Source organism: Pleurodeles waltl, chromosome 7, assembly GCF_031143425.1.
Source record: "Pleurodeles waltl isolate 20211129_DDA chromosome 7, aPleWal1.hap1.20221129, whole genome shotgun sequence".
Taxonomy (NCBI): domain Eukaryota; kingdom Metazoa; phylum Chordata; class Amphibia; order Caudata; family Salamandridae; genus Pleurodeles; species Pleurodeles waltl.
In genome coordinates this window covers 68,190,378-68,208,233 of record NC_090446.1, presented here as the reverse complement: position 1 = coordinate 68,208,233, position 17,856 = coordinate 68,190,378, and the positions used below count along the sequence as shown (strand labels likewise).

Here is a 17,856-nt window from a genome sequence, read left to right as displayed (position 1 = left end):
GAGCCTGTAAGGTTTAAAGCAAGGGATAGATATGCTGTTTGAACTTTGATCAGACCTTATATAGAACCTGTGGGATATGTCTTCTTTCCAAAGCCTGAGCCTGTAGACTTGTGTCACCCCCAAAAATTAACCTGCTTTCTAAAACTTGAGCTTCGAAGATCTATGACACCCAATTTTGAGGTTATCGCTGGCATACTTGTCTGAGTATCTCAGATTAAACCTTTGAAGAACTAAATCAATGCCATGTCTATGAGTGAGTGGAGTCCTGATGTTTGGGTGTTGGTGAAGAACAGACGAAGTTAGAGGGAGGGAGGCCCCTAAAGAGCAGATGTGAGGGTGATGGTACTAGTGGGAACAGGACCTGATGTAACCCTTGACCTCTAAATTCTTCCCTTACAGTTACTATGCAGTACTGATCCCAGCAGAGATCCACTTCTCGCACACAGAACGGGCCTGCGTCCATCTCACCAGCCTCAATGAGACTGCACACCTAATAGTCACTCTTCACCTGCAACAGGTCAACCTAACCCTGCTGGAAGAAAAAGTTCAACCCACCACATACTTCAAATGTGTCTCTTTTCAGGTACAGTATTCAGGATTTATGAGTGTTAGGGGACTGGAAGCACTGAAAATTGATGGTTGTCAGTGGCCAGGTCTGAGTGGTTAAAGGCCAACACAGAGATAGTACAGAATCCCACGCTAGCTGACTAGAATTGTACGTTCCAAGGTAAAGTTTAACGACTGAATGTAAATGAAAGTGAAACCTCACCTCAACCGCAATCAGTAGATCCTTCATTGTAGCCACCTAAATGCATCCCCATACAATGCTCTAGTAATGCATTTAAATACCTTTGTTTCTTTATCTCCAAATTAAGCATCTCACACCTCTTTTCCATCTTCAAATTACTTTTTTGATTGTGTTATTTTTCTGTTCTACTTCACCCCGAGTAAGTTTAAACATTACCTGCTCAGGGCTATGACTACATCTCCAGAATGATGCTGGCCGCCATGAGCTTGAGTGTTAGTTTGTTAGAGGCCTTACAAACCTTTAGTGGTCACAGAGCTTGCAGAAGCTAATGGGGCACCAGTCTGATCCAGTGGGATCCAGGAGATCCTCACATTATGCCACAAGTTCCGGAATCTCTTAGAAGATGACATATTTGGGCAATAATATGTTAAACTATACGTGTACTAACCTGTCTCACAACATTACATATACAATGCACAAGACAATGAAAATGAACAGCTGTATCAGTGCCTAATATGCTTCACTGGTAGCCAGAAGTCACTTATCCCCCTGAGCTGAGCTTATATACCCAAAGGTGCTTTCATTCCTTTGGAAAAGTATTTTATCCACCTAAAAAGCTCACTACTGGCAGACGTTTATATTGCAAGGCATATGGCTCTGTCAGCCTTTACTTTTTCTAGGCCCTACAGAGAAAAGACTTCCTCTGATGCTTGCCCTCTGTTTGTCCATAAATGGTACATTGTCCAAGTTTTTTAAAGTACGCACTGAGCAGTAGATACTCCTTTACTCACACTCACTCATTCCACAAAGAAATCAGTAGCATCTTCTCTCTCTGAATCTGCATGTGGGTCTAACTCATGAGGTCTTCACAGTTCATGAGCAGCATCCTACTTCTTGGGCCCAATTCAAAAGGAGACTCACATGTGGTAACGATATAAGTGCAGAATCTGTGTACCTGTGGTGGAATCTCCATACTCTTGGTGGAATCTCCGTACTCGTGGCGGAATCTCCGTACTCTTGGTGGAATCTCCATGCTGTTGGTGGAATCTCCGTACTCTTGGTGGAATCTCCATACTCTTGGTGGAATCTCTGTACTCTTGGTGGAATCTCCGTACTTGTGGCAGAATCTCCGTGCTCACTGTGGAATCTCCATACTTGTTGCAGAACCTCAGTACTCATGAAGGAATCTCTGTACTCGCGGCGGAATCTCCTCACGGCGCACTCTCTGCAGAGTGCCATGCGGAGATTTGATCACAAATGTGGAGACTCTGCACTTGTAACTTTACTACACACATCAGGCCTCTTGTGTGGATCGTGTCCTGAGTTGGCACCGGCGCACAGGTTCACTCTGTGGCTGCAACACAAAAGGATGATGGACAGAGTGCTGAACAATGCAAACACTCACCCTCAGTCACAGATCTGGGTTTAATCCATCGTTCTTTTTCTAACCATGCCACCCCAGTTTGGACCCAGCCATATGCAAATCAGTCTTGACCCTGTTCCTCATGGGAACAGTCCAGCCCGAACTGCCAAGCCAGGTCCTCACTGGACCGGAAACAAGCATCCTGGGACCGGTTTCAAGGTTTCACCCTTCATCAGCCAGGCTAGCTTGAATCCAGTGGCACAGTGAGCAAGGGACCCACGTCTGGGCATACCCTTCCCACTTAGGGCAACTTTAGCAACACAAAAGGATGATGGATGGAGTGCTGAACAATGTAAACACTCACCCTCAATCACAGATCTGTGTTTAATCCATCGTTCTTTTGCTCACCATGCCATGCCAGTTTGGACCCAGCCATATGCAAATCAGTCTTGACCCTGTTCTTCATGGGAACAGTCCAGCCCGAACTGCCAAGCCTGGTCCTCACTGGACTGGAAACAAGCATCGTGGGACCAGTTTCAGGGTTTCACCCTTCATCAGCCAGGCTAGCTTGAATCCAGTGGCACAGTGAGCAAGGGACCCACGTCTGATACATTTTATTCAGCCTCGCACTGTTATTTAACAATAACCAGTTTTACAGTCTTGTTTTAATTTTCCTCTATCACACTGTTTAGCTTAGTTCAGCACTGTGTTCTGAAATAATGCATTCTTGATCGCCCTGTGCTTCAGTGAAGGCTACAGTCTGGTACATTGCCGGTAAATATGAAGTTTACTCTCCAGTATTTGTAGAAGATACACATCCTTATGTAGGGACATTTTCTTAGAACATCTGTGTGTTAGTTATAAAAACACTTCCTAGTCTTAGTACAGGTCAGAGGGAGATTCCGGCCAGGATCCTAAACTAGATGCTGACTGCCCCGTTGCAGATGCTGATGCAGATTACAGGCCTTTGCTCAGGTATGAGGGTTGATGTCCTCCCGGGGGAACCTGAAAGGCAGGCTTAGAGCTTCACATGCTGTGCTCAGAATACACCTTTGAGAGAACATAATCTAGTGGCACTATGATAGGCTTATTCTTGTGCTTCACTCTCATCGTTACTATTTTAATCCTACTGTGTTGTGTAGTTCTGGTTATTGCAGATCAAGCTTTGCTATCTAAAATGCAGTTGTTTTATTAAACCAATCTTTAAAACTTAAACTGCCTTTGTCATTTCTATATGAGACCGTACTGTGTATGAGAGAACCGGTTGTGACCTGAGTGACCACGACTTCCCTGGGAAGTGCTAAGATATCATGCGTTCGGCTGCCTAATTGTCTCTTCCCTTTGGGAGAGTTGAGGCACTGCTAGTTAGCCGGAGCAAAACTCGGATTTAGAGTGACAAGGGTCCTCCATCATGGGTCAGACTTAGTCCCCCACACTGTGAACGATCTTGCCGCTCAAAATCCAGTAGTCTCATTAGGATAATGAGAGCCTACGCGACACTGCCTAGCAAGATTCCAGTGACACATAGGCAAAAACAAGCAGACACACTGTGAAAATGGGGGTAACATGCCAGGCAAGATGGTACTTTCCTACACTGAGCAATTGTGGCAACTTTTATTCAAAGCACTTTAAAGGGTAAAAAGGGCAGTTTGATTCACTACATAAAACCAAATCAGAACTTATTATTATATTGCTATGCAGTCTGTGGTATCAGTTTGTATTTGATGTGGTATTATCTCTTGGAATACCACATGACATTGGTTTGTTTCCAAATCTGGATTCTAAACTTTTGCTGTGACTACCACACTTTTAGGTTTTTCTGCAAATAACTTTCGTCACGTAGAATTCCTATAAAGGAAAACTCATAGGGCCTGATCCACAAACTGTACTTTTGAGTAAGTTTACATTGTTGTAGAAGTTTAGTACTTTTAGATGCATAATGTTCAACAAGTATACAGAACAATTTTAAAATGATACAGCTACTAATAGGAAGAACTAAGGGGGTCATTCCGACCCTGGCGGTCATGGACCGCCAGGGCCGGGGACCGCGGATGCACCGCCAACAGGCTGGCGGTGCATCCAGGCCAATTCTGACCGCGGCGGTAAAGCCGCGGTCAGAAAAGGGAAACCAGCGGTTTCCCGCCGGTTTTCCCCTGGCCTGAAGAATCCTCCATGGCGGCGCTGCAGGCAGCGCCGCCATGGGGATTCCGACCCCCTTCCCGCCAGCCTGGTTCTGGCGGTTTTGACCGCCAGAACCAGGCTGGCGGGAACAGGTGTCGTGGGGCCCCTGGGGCATGGGCACTGCAGGGGCCCCCTAACAGGGCCCCATTAGGATTTTCAGTGTCTGCTTGGCATACTGCACCCGTCGCACACCAGCAACTCCGCCGGCTCCATTCGGAGCCGGCTTCCTCATTGCTGGTGCTTTCCCGCTGGGCGGGTGGGCGGCCTTTTGGCGGTCGCCTGCCAGCCCAGCGGGAAAGTCAGAATGACCGCCGCGGTCTTTTGACCGCAGTACGGTCTTCTGGCGGTTCCCGCCAGGTCGGCGGCTTTCGCCGCCGGCGGGGGTCAGAATGACCCCCTTATTGTTTTAAGTGTGTTCATAATAAACTTCTTAAACTACAGATATATGAACTTCTTTAAAACATGTAATGAAAAATGTTTTTTTAAATAAAACAGCGATAGTATGAATAATTCTAGAAATGTTTCCAGTATTATTTTGGTTTAGCAGCAATTTTCTGCTGGACTAAAAGAAATATACTACATAAGAAAGTTGTTAATGATTTTGCCTGTCTCGTATTTGAGTTCTAGCCCCCAGCAATGATAACCTAATATGATGTACAGTGAAATCTTTCATGTGTGATATGGTTCTGTTTCTCGTACAGGTACCGCTCCCTGCAGGTGGCTCTGAGGAGGTTGGGCACGTGGGAATTTCTGTTGAGCGTGAGGGCCACAGACTGAAAAACAAGAAGAAGGTGCTTTTGAGAACTGTCAAAAGTGGGACATTTTTGCAGACCGACAAGGCTGTGTACAAGCCGGGACAGACAGGTACCCCTCAGATATATTCTCCCTTCTGTCTTCATGTCAGAAACTTGATTAGGAGTTTTGAGGAGTTCAAGCTCTCTAACCATTCGAAACTCACACCTTATAGCATTTAACTGAAGGAAAGACTGAATGAAATGATGCAATAGTGAGAAAAAGTGCAACAGAAAGAATAACTAAAAATTGAAAGCATTACTGAAACATTAGTAAAAAACAAGTGATAGAAATTGTGAATGAATAAACAAGCAAAAGAAATGGAAATTGAAGGGATTGTGATGTTCAAAGAGGAAATAGAGGTCCAGACAGTAATTGAAGGAATCATTGGAGGAAAAATGAAAGAAAAGATGAGGAAGATGGGATGTAACTTGTGAAGAAAAACATGTTGGAAACCGTGATGAAAGAAGGGGAAAGTTGAGATTGATACATTTGCATGATTATGGACTATCAGTGCAACTTAACACGATGTGACAGTGAAAAAGAGAAAGTGGATATTTTACTTGGGGTCCAGTTCACAGTATTTTTTTCAGTGATTAGGACAAATTTACTAATGGCCAAAAGCTAACTGACTTGGGCCTTAAGTACAGTGATATGGGGATACTCCAACTTCTGCTAAACCAGGTCCTGTTCCCCAACCACTTTAATAGCTGTAAGGTGAAACACACTTCTGTGATATGGAAGAGGGTGCACTTGAGCTGAACTGACCTCAAGGTGTGGGTGTTCGCATACCTAGAAGCAACTTACTAACAGTCACTTCTTGCCTTTGCAGTGAAATTTCGCATTGTGACTCTGAATGAGGACTTTATTGTAGAGAACAAGCCGGTAAGCAATCCTGAGCAGAGCAGTGGGGTGCTCCTCATGGGCAAAGAAAATCTATTACATTTGTGAGATGGTTGCCTACCTAGAAAAACCTTTCCAATAGCCAATGAGATGACTTTTGAATTAGAAGAAAAACCCAAGGGATCAGTGCAACTAATGTTATTGCCTTGGTTCATACTTCTGTGGAGTGTGAACAAACTGAAACATCTGTACAAAGCCTACTGTTAATGTCTAGTTGTATAGGTAGAGCAAATATACAGCCTAGGACACTGATCCTTAGAGGGCAATCCATTTCACTGATCTTCTGTAGTTAGCAAATTTCCTTAGTATACTGGCTTAGGAAGCATGTAATTCTGTCTCACTTTTTTCAGCTATCAAATCTATCACAGCTTATAGTTCAGATAAGCACCCTGTTGAGTGTTCAGTAGGTTGTGCACCAATTTTTCTTCATACGAGCATATCTTCTGAATTAGGAAAGTAACATGGATATTTGTCTTCTTTCTAACAATGTCCACTGTTCTCTTTTAGTACTCTCTGGTGCAAATCCAGGTAAGCACCTTTAAGATGTCTTCTTTGTCCATCATGCCTTTTTTGTTGTTCACCTCCTGTTGGATTTGATATGCGTAGTATGTCTTGATTTTTTCCCTACAATTTCCAGAGCATTTTTATTTTATTCGTTATGTTGCATTTGAAAAGCTATGCAGTGCCTAACAGCTAACTGTTTTGGCATAAAGCACTATTTACGACAGAGATTCAGCTGTGATGCTAGTTGAACTAATGAGTCCAGTGACTTTTTCTGACAAGTAGACGGTAAGGTATGGCCAGTGGCTGCAGAGCTGGATTATGGCTCGAAGGGTATGGGTCTTAGACCATGATGTTGCTCTCTTCTTTGAGAAGTCATTGTGCTTTAGGGTTGCTACGGAGGTTGGAGGTGGATAAAAGGTACCATTAAATAACCCAGATTTATAATACTTTTTTGGTGGCATTGCAAATATCATTCATCTCTATCCACCCTTTACAGTAAGCCCCTTATTATGAGCGGCGAAAGTTCACCCGATTGGAATTCCCAACATCCACTCCCAGTTGTCTGTGGACCCAAAATCATCACGTCTGCAAAATACAGGTCTGGCGTTTCCATTCCCAGAAAGACTGTAGAAGAAGCAACTGGGCACGGGGCGAAATGGGGATCATCAGTTAGTAACAGATGACTGGGGACAGGAGAAGGATAGTAAAAGGATCTTGGTGACTTGGGTGCTAGATAAACAAAAGGTGAACGTGGGAACAATGTGGATTGAGGAGAAAGGAGAAAGCAAAAAGTGAGAACTGGGAGGCAAGGATGTCAGAGTACAAGCGGAAGGAATGGAAGGAAAAGAGACCAAGGAAAGAGATGGACTCTCATGGAGTGCTGAAAAGAAAAGAAAAAATAATCCCTCCAGGCGAAAAGTTAAAGGAAAAAAACTCATGCAGTCGAAATACCATGGGCCCAACATACTTCTGAATGGGACAAATATAAAATAGGGAGGAAAGCTATCAAATCAAGTTCAGAGACCAGAAAAAGACAGCAAAGGCATCCAAGGCCGATTCTGAGTGTATGTAATGTATTGGAAACAATAGATCTGCGATGTAAAGCCAAATTTCTATAGCAAGACCGAAAAAAGTTGTTGAAAATAAAGATTAACCCAAAACCCATGCTCCCTGAAGATAAGGCTCTGTGAAGAAGGTTTGACATGTAAGGCTTTGTATTTTGTGTGAAAGTTTGAGAACTTAAGACCAATTATTTCAATTCCTATGCCTATTCCACAAAACGCATGCGCTATTTATGTTTGTACAATGAACATTACATTGATACAAGAAATACTTTTATTGTTGCCTTACTGAATACCATGGAGCTGATTTGCAAAGATATATAATGTGTAATTTGTGCCTAAAGTTTACATATGTATGCAGGAGATATTCTTGCACAATCTGCATTCTTGCCAATTTACATAACCGCTGGGTATTTTTAATAAATTATTTTTGCTAAAAGCTTTATGAATCGGGTCTTATGGATTCAGCCAACTATGAAGAACTGTCCTTTAGTCATAATTCATTGTTTTTCAGAGTAGCATGCCCCTTTTTGGGCCCATTTTATCAACAACCTGTTTAAAAAAAAAACATAAATGCCAGAGCATTTAAATCAAGTATGGGGCATACCTCTCACTAGAAGACCCACTTTTTTACTTTCTGTTGTATTTCATGAGAAAAAAGTTTTTCCACAGTAGCCCTCTATTTATGTATTCTATGTTTATTTAGTGATAGGATAGTGTGGACCTCACCGCATTGGTAGAGAAGTGATTTACTTCAGAGCGATGGTGGAGTGGTATATGAGGAAACCTCAATGACAGCAACAAGCAGGGTGTAGGAGGCTGGCCTGCCTTATAGTGGGTACTTTGTGGTACTTACAGCTTGTGCCAGGTCCAGTTATCCCTTATTAGTAGATTAGTAGTGTTCTAGCAGCTTAGGCTGATAGAGGTAGTTATAGCAGAGCAGCTTAGGCTGAACTAGGAGACATGCAAAGCTCCTACTATACCACTTATATCATATAGCACTATATCATAAGAATCACAATACTGAGAGTTACTAAAAATAAAGGAACTTTATTAGTGACAATGTGCCAAAAATATCACAAAGGATATACTCCCTCAGGAGGTAAGTAAAATACACAAAATATACACACAAACCAAAATCAGGTAAGTAAACAGTTAGAAAAATAGTGCAAACACTGTAGAATACCATAGCATGCAATAGCCCTAGGGGCAACACAAACCATATACTCTGAAAGTGGAATGCGAACAACAAAGGGACCCCAGGCCTAGTGTAGTGTGTAGCGGGTCGCTGGGAGTGTAAGAAAACACTAAGGGTGTCCAATATACCCCACCCCAAGACCCTGAAAAGTAGGAGTAAAGTTACCCTAATACCACAGAAAGACAGTAAAGTTGAGATAGGGGATTCTGCAAAGGCAACAACTGACTGCAAAACACTGAAGACAGATTCCTGGACCTGAAGACCTGCAAAGGAAGGGGACCAAGTCCAAGAGTCATGCAAGTGTTTAGGGGGGACAGGAGCCCACTAACCCCCGGATGAAGGTGCAAAAGGGCTGCCTCCGGGTGGAAGAAGCCAAAGATTCTGCAACAACAGAAGGTGCCAATCAATCAATCAATCAATCAAGAAATTTGTATAGCGCGCTACTCACCCGGAGGGTCTCAAGGCACTGGGGGAGGGGGGACCGCTACTGCTCGAACAGCCAGGTCTTGAGTTGCTTCCTGAAGGAGAGGTGGTCTTGGGTCAGACGGAGGTGGATGGGGAGGGAGTTCCAAGTCTTGGCTGCCAGGTAGGAGAAGGAACTTCCTCCCATGGTGGCTTTTCTAATGCGGGGCACGGCGGCGAGGGCGTGGCTGGTCGATCGTAGCTGGCGGGTGGGAGTGTAGAAGGTCAGGCGGTTGTTGAGGTACCCGGGGCCCAGGTCGTGGAGGGCCTTGTGTGCGTGGGATGTCAAGTATGAGGCGTGCGGAGGCGTTCTGGATGCGTTGGAGTCTTTTCTGTAGTTTGGCCGTGGTTCCGGTGTAGAGGGTGTTACCGTAGTCCAGTCGGCTGGTGACGAGTGCCTGGGTGACCGTCTTCCTGGTTTCGGTGGGGATCCATCGGAAGATCTTTCGGAGCATGCGTAGGATGTTGAAGCATGATGATGAGACGGCGTTGACTTGTCTGGTCATCGAGAGGGAGGAGTCCAGGATGAAGCCCAGGTTGCGTGCGTGGTCTGTTGGTTTGGGTGCGCTGCCCAGGGCAGGGGGCCACCAGGAGTCGTCCCAGGCAGAGGGTGATGATCCAAGGATGAGGACTTCCGTCTTGTCTGAGTTCAGTTTCAGGCGGCTGTTCATCATCCACTCGGCTACGTCTTTCATCCCTTCGTGCAGGTTGGTTCTGGCGGTGGCTGGGTCGTTGGTGAGGGAGAGGATCAGCTGGGTGTCGTCGGTGTAGGAGATGATGTTGAGGTTGTGTTGGCGTGCGATGGCTGCGAGGGGGCTCATGTAGACGTTGAAGAGGGTGGGGCTGAGTGATGATCCTTGTGGTACGCCGCAGATGACTTCGGTGGCCTTGGATCTGAACGGGGGGAGGCGGACTCTCTGGGTTCTTCCGGCGAGGAACGAGATGATCCACTCTAGTGCCTTCTCTTGGATTCCGATGTTGCTGAGGCGCTGCACTAGGGTGCGGTGGCAGACAGTGTTGAACGCTGCGGAGAGGTCCAGGAGGATGAGGGCCGCTGTTTCCCCGTTGTCGAGCAGGGCTAGGACGTTGTCAGTGGCTGCGATGAGGGTGGTCTCGATGCTGTGGTTGGCTCGGAAGCCGGACTGCGAGTGGTCGAGGGATCCATTAGTCTCGAGGAAGGCGGCTAGCTGTCTGTTGACGGTCTTCTCGATGACTTTGGCAGGAAACGGGAGGAGCGAGATGTGGCGGTAGTTCTTGAGGTCGGTGGGGTCGGCTGATGGTTTCTTCAGGAGGGCGCTGAGTTCGGCATGCTTCCAGCTCTCCGGGAAGGTGGCGGTGTTGAAGGAGCAGTTGATGATGTCCTGGAGATGGGGTGCGATGACGGAGTCGGCCTTGTTGAAGACGTGGTGGGGGCATGGGTCGGTTGGTGATCCGGAATGGATTGTGTTCATCGTATGGATGGTGTCTTCGGTGCTGACCGGGGTCCAGGCGTGGAGGGTGGTGTTGGGGGGCGTCGGTTTGGTGGTTGGGTGCGTGGTCTGTGCGCCGAAGCTGTTGTGTATGTCGGTATCTTGCGGTGAAAGAACGAGGCGAGTGAGTCGCAGAGGTCTTGTGAGGGAGTGATGTCGTTGTTTCCGGCGCTGGGGTTGGAGAGCTCTTTGATGATGCTGAAGAGTTCCTTGCTGTTGTGTGCGTTGTTGTCTAGTCGTTCTTTGAATGCTGTCTTCTTGGTGGTGTGGATCAGCTGGTGGTGTATGCGGGTGGCGTGCTTGAGGGCGGTCATGTTGTCTGTAGTCGTTTTTTTCGCCAGGCTTTCTCAAGGGTGCAGCAGTTCTTCTTGGAGTTCTTGAGGTCGTTGTTGAACCAGGAGGCTTTCTTGCTGTTGGGCCTGGTGGAATGGGTTTTCAGAGGTGCGAGGTTGTCAGCGCAGTTGGTGATCCACTGTGTGAGGTTGTTGGCTGCTTGGTTGGGGTCTGCTGAGCCAGGAATGTCTCCTTTGGTCAGAAGATGTCCCATGGTGAGCTGGAGGATGCAGAGTTGTTTCCACGCAGAAAGACCACAAACAAGCCTTGCTAGCTGCAAGAGTCATGGTTGAAGAGAAAGGGTGCTGCCCGGGCCCAGGAAGGATCAGGATAACGCCACTTGGATGAGGAGACAGAGAGGGCGCTCAGCAACACAGAGAGCCCATGCGGAAGCAGGCAGCACCCGCAGAAGCACTTGAGCAGGCGTTCAAGAAATCTGAGCATGGCAGTCATCTCAGCACTACAAAGGAGGGTCCCACGAAGCCAGAGGTCAACTCAGCAAGTTGAGCAATGCAGGACGGAGTGCTGGGGACCTGGGCTGTGCTGTGCACAAAGGAATCCTTGCAAGAGTGCACAGAAGCCCTAGCAGCTGCAGTTCACGCAGTACACAGGATTACTGTCTGGCGTGGGGAGGCAAGGACTTACCTCCACCAAATTTGAACAGAGGGACCACTGGACTGCCGGGGTCACTTGGATCCAGCTCCTGTGTTCCAGGGACCACGCTCGTCACAATGAGAGGGAACCGAGAGGACTGGTGAAGCAGAAGTTTGGTGCCTGCGGTAACAGGGGGAAGACTCCGTCAACCCACCGGAGATTTCTTCTTGGCTTCCAGTGCAGGGTGAAGGCAGATGGCCCTCAGAGCATGCACCACCAGGAAACAGTCGAGAAAGCCAGCAGGATTAGGCGCTACAATGTCGCTGGTAGTCTTCTTGCTACTTTGTTGCAGTTTTGCAGGCGTCCTGGAGCAGTCAGTGGTCGATCCTTGGCAGAAGTCAAAGAGGGAGATGCAGAGGAACTCTGGTGAGCTCTTGCATTCGTTATCTGAAGAGAGACCCTAAATAGCCCTCAGAGGAGGATTGGCTACCTAGAGAGGTAGGCACCTATCAGGAGGGGTCTCTGACGTCACCTGCTGGCACTGGCCACTCAGAGGTCTGGGCCACAATGGAGGAGCTGGGGTGGTGATGGACAGGCGAGTGGTCACTCCCCTTTCCTTTGTCCAGTTGCGCGCCAGAGCAGGGGCTGGGGGATCCCTGAACTGGTATAGACTGGCTTATGCAGGGAAGGCACCATCTGCGCCCTTCAAAGCATTTCCAGAGGCTGGTGGAGGCTACTCCTCCCCAACCCTTCACACCTATTTCCAAAGGGAGAGGGTGTAAAACCCTCTCTCAGAGGAAATTCTCTGTTCTGCCTTCCTGGGACTGGGCTGCCCAGACCCCAGGAGGGCAGAAGCCTGTCTGTGGGTTGGCAGCAGCGGTAGTTGCTGTGAAAACCCCAGAGAGCCGGTTTGGCAGTACCCAGGGTCCATACTGGAGCCCCGGGGATGCATGACATTGGCACCCCAATACCAGATTTGACATGGCGGGACAATTCCATGATCTTAGACATGTTACATGGCCATATTCGGAGTTACCATTGTGAAGCTACATATAGGTATTGACCTATATGTAGTGGACATGTGTAATGGTGTCCCCACACTCACAAAGTCCGGGAACATTGCCCTGAACTATGAGGGGGCACCTTGGCTAGTGCCAGGGTGCCCTCACACTTATTAACTTTGCACCTAACCTTCACTAAGTGAGGGTTAGACATATAGGTGACTTATAAGTTACTTAAGTGCAGTGTAAAATGGCTGTGAAATAACGTGGACGTTATTTCACTCGGGCTGCAGTGGCAGTCCTGTGTAAGAATTGTCTGAGCTCCCAATGGGTGGCAAAAGAAATACTGCAGACCATAGGAATCTCCAAGAACCCCAATACCCTGGGTACCTAGGTAGCATATACTAGGGAATTATAAGGGCGTTCCAGTGTGCCAATTAGAATTAGTAAAAATGGTCACTAGCCTGCAGTGGCAATTTTAAAAGCAGAGAGAGCATAAGCACTGAGATTCTGGTTAGCAGAGTCTCAGTGACACAGTTAGGCACCACACAGGGAACACATTTAGGCCACAAACTATGAGCACTGGGGTCCTGGCTAGCAGGATCCCAGTGAGACAGGCAAAAACAAACTGACACACAAGTAAAAATGGGGGCAACATGCCAGGCAAGATGGTACTTTCCTATACAGGGAAATCTACTAGACCTGAATTCCAGAGGGATAATTTTTTCAAAATGAAGATTTTTGACAAGGCTTTGTCAATGGCCTTTAGTTTGTGATAAATATTGTTTTTTTTTTTCTGTCAAACGGTTCCAAGACATGATTACATATCGTGGAATCAGTGTTTCAGAAGGAGAAATGTTTCCTTTAGGAATTGTGAAAATGGGATATGGTTTACGTTTTCGCCAAATGTTTCATTCTTCTGGTAGTGACCTATTCTGTATGGGGTATGTAGATTTTTTTATACTCAAGACTTTATTACAAAGCCCTGTACTTTGAGTGAAAGATAATTATGTTTTATTAAAGATATTATATAGTCAGACTGTTTTCATCACAGTGTTATAAACTGCTGAGAGTAAAATGAAATTGAAAGGGAAAGAATAGAGTTTGGTAGACCACCAGTGTGTCTCCTCCTGAATCAGTGTGGTGTTGATTAAAGCTTGTGCTCCATCATCCTACGCTCGGCTCCTTCATCTAAGAAGGAACATTTAATATTGCACTTATTGAAGAAAGTGAATCTGAATGTTCACATTGTAAGCAATTACCAACCTAATATTAACTCAACAGTGCTCATCAAACTGGTAGAGTACGTTCAGAGGGCCAACACCAAAACCTTCTTGACCCATACCACTGCTGTTCCCACTTCAATCAAGCCTCTGGAATTCTACCTTGGGATACGCTGTTGAAGGTCATGCTGCCATAGTTGTCAGGTGCGACCTCTCTCTGGCCTTTGACAATGTAGAACAAAACATCATCCTTTCTAGATTGTCCACTGTGGCTTTTGGCCTCTTTTCTTTCCAGGAGATTGCAAGTTAGGTCCTTTCTCTTTTAACATTACCTCTATTACCTGTGGGACACCGGAAGGGTCTCCTTTGCCTTCTGTACTGTTCACTATGTATGCAGCTCCTTTTTACAAAATTAGTAACCCCTTCTCTTTCTGTATGAAGATGACTCCCATCTTACAAAAGGGTATGTGGGCCAGAAGAAACTTGCTTTAAACTTGTAAATTCAAATACTGATCAAAATGAATGAATTTATTGTTTTTATCTGCTTGTACTTGGGCATGTGTGTTCAGATCTTTAGAAAGGTGGGACATAGGCTTTCGATAGGACCTAAGCTAAAATTGCCCCATTTCTGCACCCACCCTGGGGATTATGTGTATGCAAGTACTGGAAGATAACTAATGTAGAGATTGAATATGAAATTCCAACAAGTTTGAAGTGGCAAGTTTAGGAGCAAGCAGGCTGCCATTTCTAAAAAAAAAAAGGAGCGTGGCCTCAGGGGGTTGTTTAGGGTGTTACACCCCCCAATAAATGTAGTTTTTGATAAATTGTTGGTACAGATGCTTTCAGATGGGTACGGTGAAGTGTCTGTTGGCTTTCAACAGGATTTTATACATACAAACAGACAAAAACTCACACACACTCTCACTCTCTGCATTGAAAGTCCTCCAAAATTGTTATTATTTTACAGAATATTGTCTTTTCTCTCTTAGTACTCCTACCAAATCGCATTCTTCTCCCTTTCCACTACCCCTTGGCCTCCTCTTGTGCGTCAGCTTGACGTATAATGTATTTGAACATTATATGCCAGCCTGATAGTCGGAGAATCTGAAGCTCATACCCCCAATCTTCCTGACCAAGCTACTTCCCTGATACATGTAGTCTAGATCAGATAGTTTGCAAGCAGAAAAAGGTAAAATGACTGTAGCCAAGGCAAGAGTTAATCACATTTAATGAATTATCCTTGCTCCATCCTTCGCATGAGAGGGGAGATTTGTCTTTTAACTCCTAAGAGCAAAGTGGATGTTTGCATATCCATAGTTTCTTCTGAAACCTCCAGTGAACAGACTGGGGCCAAGAACAGACAGCCCCAGTTAGAGGAACAGAATTAGGGATTATTACCTTAAGATAGAATCTTGGTTTCGTCTAAGAGCCTTATTTACAGTGTGACAGGATACTCCATCAAAATGTGGAGGACATGCCTCTGCGGTATTACAAGTGCCATAGGCTATAGAACACTTGTAATACACAAGGCAGGACATCTGCCATATTTGTGATGGAGTATTTCTTCCACCGAACTCGAAGGTTCTATGGTCAATTGTAGCTTGTCCATGGGTTCAGTGTGGTGAGGCAGTTGCACAAGTCAGGAGATGCAGAGTTAGGAGCTGTGAACTGGCTAAGCAGCTGCGGGTTGTGAATGAAAAAAAGAGAAGTCAAAGTGTCTTACCCAGATGACATCATTGGTGAGGGGCAGTATTCACACTGGACAGCACGGGACATAGAGTTGGTTCTCAAGGGACATCACAGTTCAATAGACAGCAAGGTGACTGAAACAGGGGAGGGAGACATTTTAAGCGATCTATCTGAAAAGAAGCCAGCATAAGGTATAGAACCTGATGCCCACTTCTTAACACTTCTCTTTTTGAAAGGGAAACAAAACAGCAGTTGTGTTTTTATTTTATTTTATTTTTTAGTCTGTGGAATACAGCTCACCCTAACCAAGGCCAGAACTTGCTGTCACCTCTCAAAGTCAAAAATCAAGGCTACGTCTACAATACTGCCATGACCACTGAACTTCAAATCAGTGTTTTTAATAACAAAGTCCAGTAACAAACACCTAATGCCCTGATTTTTTTAAATCCTCTGTTATCTCACTTGCGCTGTTCACAAGCACCGCACTATTACTTTCATGTGATCCCCAAACCATCATTGTTGGGTGCAACTGATATTGTATTACCTATGCGGAAGAAACAGAAACAATACTTTATTGTTGCCAAACATACTTAGGAATGTAACTTTAGAATACCATCTCTTTAGGGTGCTCCCTTCAAGTATCAAACATTTTATAGTGTTCTTTACTTGGGATACCATTAAATGCTGGGGCAGGAGAAATATTTTTTTATTGTTTCATGGTTTTATCTTGGTGTTTTATTTTTGGTATTGTTTGAGTCTCGACTACTCATGCCATTCCTGTCTTAATATTCTGTGTTTTGTGCAATCTTCTGTATTGTTGTACATCCCCAGGCTTGTTATATTCAATTCACTCAAGTTCTTCTCTTCTTCTTGCTATACTGTTCTTCACTGATGGCTTTCCCTTCTATACACTCCACTGCATTTTTCATAACACCGTATTCCTTTTGACCCTGTAGTTTTCTTGAAGTTCCAGAATAATATTTATCTCCTATGAATGTTTGTAATCAGATTGTGTACTCCAGTTACCAGCCATGTATTTTTATTTCCTCTTGTTAATGTGTGTATTACCCACATTGTTACAGTTCTTTATCTATTAAATATCATTTTCTACTCAATGTTTTCAAGCATCTGTTTGTTGATCAGTGTTGTCTTTCATAATCGTTGATTTTAATCTTCTTTTTTGTTGTTTTCTTCTATTCTTTTGCACAGCTTCCTATCTATGCTGCTATCCCATTTGCTGTTTCCTTCTATCAATATTACAGATACAAATATAGCTTTTTCTGTCAGCTCTCTGTGTGGTTCCTCTTATCCTCATAACATACCCACTTACTGTTATCCTTCCTTCTCGTTTCATTTTTAATGTTTATTGACCTTTCTTTCCACTCTGCATCCTCAATAATATTTTCTTATTTTTTCAGTTGTCAGTTTCCTGACTTCCTGGCATTCTTCAATTAGACAACTGTTTCCTTCCTGGTTATCCCTGAGTTTCTTCTTTGTCGGTTGACCAGTTCATTACAGACTTACTTATGCATTTAATTTTTTTTATACATATGAGTGTTCAGTGTTTAGATTAAAAATGGTTGTCTTGTGGACAGCTCTATAAGCATCACATGTTGTATGAGATTTCTCCCGTTCTAAACGCGTTATGTGTATGTTTTTTCAGGACCCAAACAGTAACCGTATTGTCCAGTGGTTGGAAGTGGTTCCGAAGCAGGGCATCGTTGATTTGTCCTTCCTGCTATCAAGCGAGCCTCCTCAGGGGACCTACGTTATTAAAGTGGGAAATGACTTTCAGCATACTTTCACAGTGGAGGAATATGGTAATGTATCATAGAGCACTCAGACAGAAAGTGTTGGTTTGGAAATTTGGGCAGTAAAATCAGTTCAATGGGAGGTATAGAATCCTACAACTAAAGCGATTTTCTTGGTAAAGTTACATTAAAGTACTATTAGACAACATCAAATGCCAGGCAGGGTAACATAGGGACAGAAAATAGACCCAGGCACCAAAATAAGAGTGGCCTCATTAGTGAATTAAAAAGCTAAAAAAGTAGCCAATGTTTGCAAATTGGGGAAGCTTTGTGAAGGCATGCTGTACAAGTGTTTTGCAAGGGATGGAAAATTACATGGAAATGGGCTTGCTGCAAGCAATGTTTGTTTCGATATCAGGCAAATTAACACTAATTACTGTCCCAGCAGACCATAAAACAGGCAGTAGACAGCCAAAAAAAGCCCCACACACTGGCTTGTCAGACCAGCCTATTGGGCACAGCTTGATTGCCCTATAGGCCAGTCCAACCCAAACACCATGATGTTGCTTTTTGCCTTTCTGTGG

At 44.9% G+C, this 17,856-nt stretch overlaps 1 protein-coding gene across 1 annotated transcript in view; it reads left to right on the top strand.

The window, feature by feature from the left end:
* The window catches only part of LOC138303650 (alpha-2-macroglobulin-like), a 219,124-nt gene that overhangs the window by 21,663 nt on the left and 179,605 nt on the right, over positions 1-17,856 (top strand). Inside the window, 5 exon segments of the mRNA XM_069242953.1 lie at positions 400-583; positions 4,994-5,156; positions 5,917-5,969; positions 6,495-6,515; positions 17,185-17,341. Coding sequence (XP_069099054.1) covers positions 400-583; positions 4,994-5,156; positions 5,917-5,969; positions 6,495-6,515; positions 17,185-17,341 — 578 coding nt within the window.